General features: G+C 42.7%; 1 protein-coding gene across 1 annotated transcript in view; it reads left to right on the top strand.

The window, feature by feature from the left end:
* gabra3 (gamma-aminobutyric acid type A receptor subunit alpha3) overlaps nucleotides 1–12,054 on the top strand; it is a 725,881-nt gene that overhangs the window by 251,430 nt on the left and 462,397 nt on the right. The window contains exon 4 of the mRNA XM_077197385.1: nucleotides 1,238–1,305. Coding sequence (XP_077053500.1) covers nucleotides 1,238–1,305 — 68 coding nt within the window. The remainder of the gene's footprint in view (nucleotides 1–1,237; nucleotides 1,306–12,054) is intronic.

Genomic DNA, 12,054 nt, shown 5'->3' with positions numbered 1-12,054 from the left:
GTATCCTTGTGAAACATAGTCGGTTATGTCTTAAGTGAACGTATAGTTTGAACAGTTGAAAAGAAGGCTTTTGTGTAATAGTATGTTGGATACTTGCAGCTCTTAAAGTGACAGCAGCCTCATAAACCTACTGCTGTCTTTATCCTCAATGTTAATCTAACAACAAAGGACAGAGATAATCACTTACTGCTCTTGGCTGGTTGTGCCCTGCTGGAGCAGCTCTAAAATTAAAATTAAAATTAAAAATGCAATTAAAATACAGGTAATCAGTACTCAGTATTGGCAAGTACTAAAAATAAAAATATCGACTCGTTCTGGAAAAAGTGGTATCGGTGCATCCCTAATCTTAACAAAAATAAGATGGACCATAAAAATTGCATGTCGTTTTTTATTTAGTACTGCCCTGCATAAGCTATGTCACATAACAGGTGTTTACATATAAGCCACAAGACACATATACAAATGATATATACAAATACAAACTGAATATACTGTACAAATGACAAATTCCCCCCTCCCCTTCAAAAGTTTACTTATGCTTGATTCTTTTATTCTGTGTCATTAACTGGATGATTCACGATTGTTTATTGCTGTTTATTTTTTATTTATTTTATTTTGTTGCTGTTATTCATGCTATAATAATACAACCAAACAAAACTAAATTATCTAAATAAATCTTACTATTCAGCTTGGTTGTTGGACAGTCAACTAGTGGACTATAATGACCCAGAGCCTTTTTGAGGCATGTGCATGCAAGAAATGGAAACAAATCTAGTGATAAAAAATACACAAGATCATACATTTTACTGCTGTCTGACATTGATGGACCCCTTTGCATTATGTATTATTTTACTGGCCATTAGTGGTGAATTGTTGTCTTTATAGATGCATGTCAACTGCCAGTCATTAGAGTATTAGTAGACTGTCTGATATCTGCTAAAACTTTTTTGTTTCTTCCCCAAAATGCATTCTACTGACTATAAGTAACTTTGCAAGTACATGCCAACTTATTCTACTAACCCTAACCTAATAGTTTACTAATACTCTAATGAAAGTTAGTTGACATGTAGTTGCAAATTAATGAGAGTTAGCTGACATGTTGTTGCAAAGTTACTTATAGTTCGTAAAATGCCTAAAGTGGACTATTGAAGCAAAGTGTAACCAATAATAGCTTCAAAATTCATTAAAAATTTATTTTACATTGTAGATATTTCTGCTCTTACACTTGCTCTTTCAGAAAGTGTGACTGAAGTGAGGACAAACATCTATGTGACAAGCTTCGGACCAGTATCAGACACCGATATGGTATGTGTGTTCTTTCCATTGCATATTTTTAGGTTTTTTTCAAAATTAGGTTAATTTGTCAAAGACCAATTAAAGTTTCATATTCGCTTCTGCCAATATTTGTCTGTCCTTCAGATTGGTATTATACTTCGACCAGCTATTGTTACATATACTGTAATTGGTAGCACATATCCCATATGAGAAAACTAAAATGTTTTCATTGTTGTTGAATTGAATTCAGAAAGATTTGATTGTCAAATGTGCCACAGAAGAAGACATAGTACCGTCCTTTATTTCCCTTTGTCCCTGTGAATGTGTGAAGCTGTGTTCCTTTATGGACTCATTTAAGAGAGAAGATAATTGGTTGCGACGCTGCATTGAGAAATGTATGCATCTTAATCATACACACAATTGGGTCTGGTATGCAAGATGAATCATCACAGCCATGCAGGAGCGCTTTGTATTTTGTATGAGACATAACTTTTTAATAGTGAGAAGACTACATCACAATCTGTCAGATTATACGTCAGAGCATGAAACGATACTCAAATTACACAACAATATTCATCAAGGTTAATTTTAAGGTTAAAATGTATGCAAAAATAGTGCATTTCCAAACATGACTTAGGAATCACTCCACTTCAAAAAGTAGAACTGCTGCTCTGAAAGTTTAGTTATTATTAAATGACACAATATCTGTTGGACCGAAGACAATGGGAACATTTATCATACAATCTAAGTTACAGTACATAGACAAGTTTCTATGGTCCACACCAAAAACCTTTCTAGATGTTTGCGAATACAAAAACATAAAAATGTCACGTATTCTATACAGTATGTTAGGGCTGGGTATTGACACGAATTTCACAATTCGATTCACAAGCTTGCAATTCAATTTTGATTTCGATTCGATTCAATATTGAGTATTTTGGATATCAGGTAGGATACAATACATGGCAATTTCTCAAGAAAAACAAATCTCTTAACTAATGCTGTAAACTTTGGGAGTCAGTTGTAGCCTACTAGGCTTCATTAGCCTACTATAATATTGAAGATAAAAATTAACTGATTTGTATAAAATCACTTAAATTACACTTTTATTTATTTTTATAATAATAAAGTTATATGAAAAAATAAACATTTAAATGGTGGCTGTCATAAAAACTTGCCAGATTTATTCAAACATGCATTTAATATTGAAGAACATTAAAAATTATAATGAATGTTAGATGGTTTATTATACATATATTTAGCAAAATGCTCATCTCTGAAGTTAATTTTTCTAGCTGACTAACAAGTTCAGTTTCACTGGATATATTTTTTCTGAGGTAAATGTGACATTACATGACAGCGTTTGCAAGCTGTTTTACTGACATCTTTCCACGGTTTAAACACTGATTGAGCAATTCCATGAGACATGATACGGATTTAGATTATTATTATTATTATTATTAAATTAATTAATTATTATTATTAAGGTGGAAGAGAAGATCATGTGCGCTCCTTGTGCTGCTTCTCTTGAGCTGAGCTGCACCAGAGCAATCTCATGCCACAGCGCTAAAAATATATTTATGTTTTTGAATTTAGTAAGAAAATGGACGTAATTTGAAATCTGAGACTTTGTTTCATATCAATAGTAACAAAACACAAAGATTATTGCGATTTATTGGATGGGATGTGCGCTACAATGTTCTTTTCATTCATCAACTGAAAACAGGATGACTAGCCTAATCGATTCTTGGGATTTAAGAACCGATATTGATTCGTAAAAATGAGAATCGAATAAAATCTAGAGAAATCTATATTTTTTACCCAGCCCTACAGTATATACTGTTGTGCTACCAACCAAAAATGTGGCTAGGAAGTACCCAGAAGCCTCTAAGATCCTTACTTTCTGCAATGGTGTTAAGACTAAATAAGAAGATAGAGGCACAACCAAAGCAGCTGGTTTCGGGTTGGCCAGTGAATCTGCTCTGTGACAGGAGACATGCTTTTTGTTTTCACTTTATTTTACAGTACGTATATGTACTTACGTTTACTTACAGTTACAGTGTACTTACCTAGGAAAGTACTGAGTAATATAAGATAAATACATGGATTAAATGGACTGCATTTATATAGCGCTTTAACAGACCCAATGGCCACCAAAGCGCTTTACATATTGCCTCACATTCACGCACTCATTCACACACCGACGGCAGTTGGCAGTTTGGAGGGAGAATACTCTATTTGTTATCTTGAAAAATGTTCAATTCAAACACTGAATGATGTTGAGATATTAGCCATGTTGCCTTCTGTTTTAACTTATACAGCTAAGGACTGGTGGCTTGCGGAGAAGAAGAGGGTAAGAACTTGGTGTAAATTTAAGAAATAATTTTTTCAATCTTGCCTGCCTGATGACCATGAAGTTGAGGTTGAAGGAAGAATAAGAGAACGGAAACAAGGACTTGATGAAAATATTCGCACATTTGCTTATCAATATCGAGCCTTATGCCTGCGATTCAAACCTTCAATGTCAGAACGTGAAATACTCCAAGCTACACTCAGAAACTGTATCCTCGTATCGCCTGCATACTCAGAGGCACTGTCTCTATGGTTGACGAGTTGGTACGTGTTGTTACCCTTGTGGAAAGGAATGTTAGTGAGGAAAGACCCAGTTAGAGACAAACAGAGCATCAGGCAAAGTCAAATTGAGCTAATAAAGCAACAAAAGGGTGACAGTCACATTGCTGTGCTGTCTCGAATTATGGAGAGACGGCTTGACCCATTATCCCTGCCGATCACCATCAATGACTATAGATGTCAAGCAGTTTTGGACACTGGAAGCACTTATTCTTTAATTCAGGAATCTTACTGGAAAAAGTTGAAGTCAAGCACTGAAACTTGGCAGTCCAGCAGAGGTCAGACTTTCTCTCTTGCCAATGGTCATGTACAGACAGCTCTAGGAAAGGTAGTCTGGAATTGTACACTTCATGGAAAACAATATCCATTCAGAGCCTTCGTGATGAAAGATCAAAATCTAACTTTACCCATTATACTTGGTCAGGAGTTTTTGATGGATTCAGGGATCCAGGTTGATTTCAAGGATAAGACCTCCGTTCTGTCTGAGGAAACTGGGGTAAAACATCCATTCATGCTGTATGCTTCTTCCGCAGCAATTAGTCTACATCTGGCATTACCTTTAGTTCAAGTATCTGTCATGGTTCATTGATTCACTGACTCTTTCTCGCACTGTGTTTGTGTATGTACGTTAGTAGGGGCGTGGTCGCTGATCAGCCACTGATTGTCATCAGCGCCAGCTGATCCTGATCAGTGATCTCTATTTATACCCTGGTCTTTCGTCTTGTGTTTGTCAGATTGTTGTTGGATGTATCCTGTGCTGTTTGGTCTTCGTCTGGTGTTCCCGTTCCTGTTTTGGAGTTGTGTTGAGTTACTGTCCGTCTGCCGTCGTGTTGAGTTCCTGTCTGCCTGCCATCGTCGGAGGATTCTGTCTCATCTCTTCACTTCACGGATTATCGGGTGGCTCCCTTCACTTCACGGATTATCAGGTGGCTCTCTTCACTTCACGGATCATCGGGTGTCATCGCATCACGGACTGTCTGGTTGCTCATCTGCCCCTGCGCTACCATTGTGCTTTGGACTGTGTCTTCTTACCACCATCATTTCTGTGTTCAATAAATCTGGTTTTCTGCACTTGCATCTTCTGTCATCATTCCCCCCATTACAGGATGTTCCCAGAACCCAGAAACGACAGCTAGAAGCACTCATGCTTGATCGGCCAACAGTTTGCACCTATTCCTTAGGACGTGCTGCTGTGATCCAGCACCAGATTGACACCTGAGAGGATATTCCGGTTCGTAAACGAGCTTACCCTGTCTCTGTGTCCAAGCAGCAATTCATTGATCAGGAATTTTTCAACATGTTGGAAAAAGGGATAATTAGACCATCAACTTCCCCATGGGCAGCTCCCATAGTTCTTGTCCCCAAGAAGGGAAGGATGGTACCATACGTTTCTGTATTGATTACAGAGCTTTAAATGCCAAGACGCCTTTAGATGAATTTCCCATGCCGCAGATCCAAGACACACTTGCATCAATGTATGGTGCTTCAATTTTCAGTACATTGGATCTCAAAAGTGGCTATTGGCAGGTGCTAATGGATCAGGATAGCATTCCAAAAACTGCTTTTGTAACAAAAAATGCACAGTATGAATTTGTGTGTCTATCATTCGGACTGAGAAACTCTGCTGCAACTTTACAACGCCTGATGAATATGGTATGGAGAGACTGTCTTGGAAAGTTCTGTTTTGTCTATCTCTATGATATTGTAATTTTTTCCAAGAACATCCAAGAGCATTTTGAACACATTAAACAGCTCTGACATGTTAAAAGCTGCTGGGTTGACCCTGAACCTGTCGAAGTGCAACCTGCTCCAATGATCGATCACTTTCTTAGGACATGTTGTGTCTGCTGAAGGAGTTTGTACTGAAACTGCAAAAGTGGAGGCTGTCAAAACTTTTCCTGTCCCTATAATGCTCAAAGAGGTACAACGCTTTTCAGGTCTTGCTGGGTGGTATCAATGGTTAATTCCTCATTTTCCAGAGATCACCGAACCATTGCATGTTCTGAAAAACAAAAACATTGCATGGGAGTGGACAATGGAATTCCAAAAGACTTTCGACAAACTGAAAAATGCTCTTCAAAAAAATACCTGTGTTGGCACCCCCTGACTTCACAAAAAGTTTAAATTCCAGACAGATGCCAGTGATGTCGGCCTAGGAGCTGTGTTGTCTCAGGATCATGACGGAGCTGAACATGTTATAGCTTATGTGTCGAAACTTCTTCATGAACCTGAGAAGTCCTATTCCACGCTGAAAAGGAATGTCTGGCTGTGGTTTGGGCAGTCGAGAAATGGAAACACTATCTGGAGGGGAAACATTTCAAAGTATTTACAGATCATGCTGCTCATACGTGGGTTTTCAATCATCCCAGACCAACTTCTCGACTAACCAGGAGGGCTTTGAGGTTTCAAAGCTTTGACTTCTCAGTCATATATTGAAAGGGACGATGTTACATGGAACCCAACACACTCACTTGGAATATATCTTTCCAGGAAGTCAAGGGACTGATTGCTATTTGTCAGGCCACTAACATTGGATCAGACTTGCCTGTCTGTTGGCATGAAATTTGAGTTGCTCAGAAGCAAGATCCATTTACTTAATGTTGTCTACTGACCAGAGATTACGCAATGATGTTTGGAGCTTTTGTACAGCATGTCAAACCTGATCAGATTTATAAACCGAGAATCTCCAAGCTGTCTGGTCACCTACAGTCAACACCAGTAGTGGAGCCTATACTATTGTTGGGTGTTGATCTCATGGGTCCCTTCCCTTAGAGTTCACCGTCTAATGAATACATGATGGTGGTGGTAGACTACTGCAGTAAATGGGTGGAATTATTTCCTTTAAGATCTGCCAAGACCCACCTCATTGTTAACATCTTAATAAAAGAGATATACACAAGATGGGGAACACCTACCTACCAAGTTTCTGACCGTGGGCAACAGTTTATGGCACAGCTCCTGAATGATGTTTGCAAGCGCTGGGGGGTTATTCAGAAGCTAACAACAGCAAATCATCCTCAAACTGATATTACAGAAAGAACCAACCAAACTCTCAAGACCATGATATCCTCTTATGTTTAGGGAAACCATGATATCCTCTTATGTTAAGGCAACCAAAGGCTGTGGGACAGATGGTTATCAGATATCCAGTATGCCATAAACACGGCATGGCAGGAAAGTACTGGTTTAACCCCTGCAAAGATTGCTTTAGGCCACAAGTTAAAAGGACCCTTGAAACACTTCATCCGAAACCCGCCTAATCCTTATCATATGGTCTATAGTACTGTTGAGAAGCAGAGAGAACTGTTTGAACGGGTAAAAGAGAGGACTAGTCAAGCTCAAGAGTGACAAGCAAGGTGCTACAACAGAAGAAGGAAAATTGAGTCGTTCAAAGACGAAGACTTAATCTGGATAAGTATTCACCCTCTGTCTCGGGCTTCAAACTCATATATGGCCAAACTGGCTCCAAAATGGCAAGGTCCAGCTAAAGTTCTGATATAGTTAAACAATGTTAACTAGCAGGTATTAATGTTGGATGATTTAAAACGAGTTAAAACTTTTCATTTTAAAATAGTTTTATGGAGCTTTTTAAACAAATTCTTTAAGGGGAGGGGTATGTAACAGTTTTCCTGTTACTAATATACCAGTAGTCCTCTCAGTGCAGTATTGTCATTACTCACCTGAGCATTAAGGGGCGCTCTGCTCAAAAGCATGAGTTCACCTATTCAAGGGAACAAAGAAGGAGAAATTGTAGGAAGTTAATTCTCTATCCATCATGGGCTGCATTTCAGTCCAAAATGGTCATGACCTTCACTTGTCTGTAAGTAATTGTTAGTGGTCTTTTTTGCTTCATTAACAATTAGGTAGTGCTGGGCAGATCGGGGCTTCATGAAACACTGAAACAGTTGAATCAAAGGTGCCATATTGTGCCGAGGCTTCAAAACAATCCGACACCCGTCTCCACGGTGACCCCTAGTGGTCAGAACAGTGTAAATGCAACAAAAACCCAGGCCAAACATGCATAAAAACACCTTTTACAATCTATTGCAATTTTTTTACTGAAAGTAAAATCTTTCAAATCCAATTATCTAATCACCTAATAAGATGATCATGTGTAAACGTGTTATTTTATCAATTGTTAGGGTTTTTGTTTTGTTTGTCTTATGAATGGCTCAGCTAAACAGGCCAATGAGACTATTAACTACCTCATTTTAATTATACCAATGTCTAATTAAAACGTCTACAAATGTATAAAACTGATCAGAGATCAGGTAAAACGTACTCGGTTACTAACGTAACCTCGGTTCTCTCTAGAGAGGGGAAAACCTCTTTTCCACGAGATACTGAAGGCAAAAATTATCCTTAATTTTAAATTAATGTTAAACGCGTTGCGGCAGCATGCAGACATAGGCAAGGCGGCTTGCGTGCCTATTGGCTGACCTGCGGCAACAGCAGCAGCCTATCGAGAGAGGCCCCGCGTGACGCCATATCCAATGGGGGCGCTTCGCGCCACTACGTCACGTCCCGCCGAAATAGGCGTGGCCTTGACATATAAATATAGCTCGACAGGCTGATACAAACTGGTTTTCATCGCTGAATCGAACCAGAGCATGTTGTAAGCACGGCAAGATACGCAGTACTCGTTCCCTCTCAAGAGAGAACCGAGGTTACGTCAGTAACCGAGTACGTTCTCTTACGAGAGTTCCTCTCGTACTGCGTAATATCTTACGCTATAGGGAACACAGTGTAAAACGCTGTGCGTACTATGATCCGGCACCAAAGTCCCAGGGGCAGTAGCCCGGGGCTCATATAGTGCATAATCACCATAGACTCACAGAGAGTCGGAGAAGAGAGGCTGTAAGCATCATTCCCCATGAATAGCATCCTACAGGAGCTAATTATGTTAACAGTGTTCCACGCAGACAGGATGAACCGCGTTCAGCCTGAACTGGATAGAAGTACGGGTTATTCAACACCCATGTAGCTGTTCCATCGATCAGTGAACGATGCACAGGCAAAATTCAGCCTTCTCAGCCGGAGCAACGGGGCAGACAGAGCTGATTACTAGACCGACAGAAGCTTAGCCTGTAAGGCGGGAACCTCTAGGTTATAAAACCTTATAAATGTAGACGGCGAGGCCCAGCCTGCCGCTGTACAGATGTCTTGCAAGGTAATCCCGCTAGACCACGCCCACGAAGAGGCCACGCCTCTCGTGGAGTGCGCTCTGACACCCAAAGGACACTGCAGGCCCTTATAAGTGTAAGCCAGCGCTATGGCCTCGACTATCCACCTGGATAGGCTATGTTTTGATGCGGCTAGTCCCTTAGAACGCCCGCCAAACAAAACAAAGAGCTGCTCAGTCTGTCTGAAAGCAGTCCTGCAGTCTGAAAGTCCTCAGCGCCCTGAGAGGGCATAGGAGACTCGTATCCTCCTCCTCATCATGAACCGGAAGGGCGGACAGGGAAATCACCTGGGCCCTGAACAGTGTGTTGAGGGATTGGGGCACGTACCTGTGCCTTGGTTTGAGTATGACCTTCGAGTCATTAGGACTGAATCCCATACATGTCGCGCTCACCGAGAGCGCTTGTAAATCCCCAATGCGCTTCACAGAAGCGAGAGCCACAAGAAACACTGTTTTGAAAGACAAATGTTTCATGTCTGACAAATGGATTGGCTCGAATGGGGCACCTTTCATGGCTTCCAAAACCGTAGAAAGGTCCCACATGGGGACTGAAGGAGGTCTAGGAGGGTTCAGCCTTCTAGCTCCTTTGAGGAATCGTACAATCAGATCGCACCTCCCCAGTGACTGGCCAGACGCTGGTTTCTTAAATGCTGCTATGGACGCCACATAAACTTTGAGCGTGGATGGGGTTCTGCCCTTATTCAGTAGCTCTTGAAGGAAGGAAAGAACTTCCGTAAACCCGCAGTCTAGGGGTGAAAAGCCCTGAGCTTGACACCAGCCAGAGAACACAGACCATTTTGAGGAATAGAGCCGTCTAGTAGACGGAGATCTAGCCTGTGTGATCGTGTTTAACACTCCCTCCGGGAGGCTAGCGGGGACCCGTTGATGGCCCATACGTGCAGGGACCATAGCTCCGGGCGAGGATGCCAGATCGAGCCCTTGGCCTTAGAGAAGAGGTCTTTCCTCATCGTTATTGGCCATGGGACAGTGCTCGTCAGCTGCATCAGGACTAGGAACCAAGCTTGGTTCGTCCAGAGCGGAGCCACAAGAAGCACTGAGCATTCGGTTTCCCTGATTCGTTCCAACACCTGAGGCAGGAGCGAAACTGGGGGAAAAGCATAGAGCGGGCAGCGGGGCCAGACATGGGCCAGGGCATACCTGCTCTTGGAGTAAAACTTCGGGCAGTGAGCGTTCTCTTGGGGTGCAAACAGGTCTACCTGCGCTCTGCCGAATGCCTCCCACAGCAGAAGGACCGTCTGCGGGTGCAGAGACCATCCTCCTGCTGGAATATTATTTCTGGACAGTATGTCTGGCCCCAAATTTAGGCGACCAGGCACATGTGCTGCTCTCAGTGAGCGCAGATTGTGCTGAGCCCAGACCAGGAGGTGCTCCGTCAGCCTGTAAAGGTTTCGGGATTTGACACCGCCCTGGTGATTTATGTAGGCTACCACCGACATGTTGTCCGAGCGGACCAAGACCTTTTATTCGTGGACAAAGGCGCCTCAGCGCGCTGTCGACTGTCATCATTTCTAGACAGTTTATGTGTAGGAGCTTCTCTCGTTCTGACCACTGGGCGAAGAACGGTCTGCCCTCGTGCAGCGCTCCCCATCCCGAGGTGGAAGCATCCGTGGACACCACCTGCACACTCGAGGAAGTCCCCAGGTTTACACCTGACTGATTCCAGTCGGTCGTTCTCCAAGGTTTCAGAGCCGTCACGCATTTCTGATCGACCTTGAGGCGAAACAGACCGGAGGCTCAAGCTCGAGGCGGTACTCATGCATTTAGCCATAACTGCAGTGGGCGCATGCGAAGCAGACCCAGCTGGAGTACTGATGATGATGAGGCCATGAGACCCAGCATTTTCTGAAAACTCTTGAGCGGGACTGTAGTGCCGCAGCGGAAGGATTTCGTGATGCTCTGAATGTTCATTCTGTGCTCTGGCAACAGTTTGCTGTCATAGACAGCAAGTTTAGTTCTGTGCCCAGAAATGATATTTTCTGACTGGGAGACATCGAACTTTTTGCCCAATTGACTGTGAGACCTAGATTCTCGAGGTGCTCGAGTGATATGGTCCTGTGTTCTATGAGCTCTGAATGAGATCGAGCTAGAATCAGCCAATCGTCCAAGTAGTTCAAAACTCGCATGCCCCGAAGTTTCAGGGGTGCAAGAGCCGCGTCCATGCACATTGTAAATGTACGGGGTGCAAGAGACAGGCCGAACAGTAGGACTGTGTATTGAAATGCCTGGCCCTCGAAGGCGAATCTCAAGAATTGCCTGTGACGTGACGCTATTTGTATCTGGAAATAAGTGTCCTTCAGGTCTATTGACATGAACCAGTCCCCTTGGCAAATCTGCGCGAGGATTTTCCTGGTTGTGAGCATTCTGAACTGGCGTTTCATAAGCACTATGTTCAACTCTCTTAGATCTAGAATGGGTCTAAGACCCCCGTCTTTTTTCGGTACCAGAAAATATCTGCTGTACAGGCCCCCTTCGCTCTGAGCTTGAGATAAAGGCTCTATTGCCCCTTTGCTCAATAGTGTCGCTATTGCGGCTCGAAGGAGATGGGTTACTTCGGTTTTTTCCGTAGATTCGGCGTGCGCCGTGTAGTGGCGGGGATGTCGAGCGAACTGCAGCGAATTGCCTCTTTTATAGTGTTCAGCCCCCATCCTGATACCCCGGGAAGGTATGCCCACGCATTTGCATGAATAGCTAGGGGTAGAATGAGATTTGGGCTCTGGCCGTGACATAGTGGCGACAAGGGAGCTCTGGTGTGCTGTAATGTTAACACTGTGCTTGCAGTGTTTGAGGCGGGGGGCGCGCCGATCGTAGCGGGCAGCCTGGCCGCGCTTGATTCCCTTATAGCAGTCTGCTGAGATAGAGCGAGCGGGGCGAGCCCCGTGGTTTTCTGGGTCCTGGAGGTGTTCTGACATGCTCTGACGTGTGCTTATTTCTGTTACTTGTGACAT

The sequence above is a fragment of the Siphateles boraxobius genome, unplaced genomic scaffold (genome assembly GCF_051911475.1).
Source record: "Siphateles boraxobius isolate OS27281-9 unplaced genomic scaffold, OSU_SipBor_1 11, whole genome shotgun sequence".
In the NCBI taxonomy this organism is placed as follows: domain Eukaryota; kingdom Metazoa; phylum Chordata; class Actinopteri; order Cypriniformes; family Leuciscidae; genus Siphateles; species Siphateles boraxobius.
This window is presented reverse-complemented; position numbering and strand designations above follow the sequence as displayed.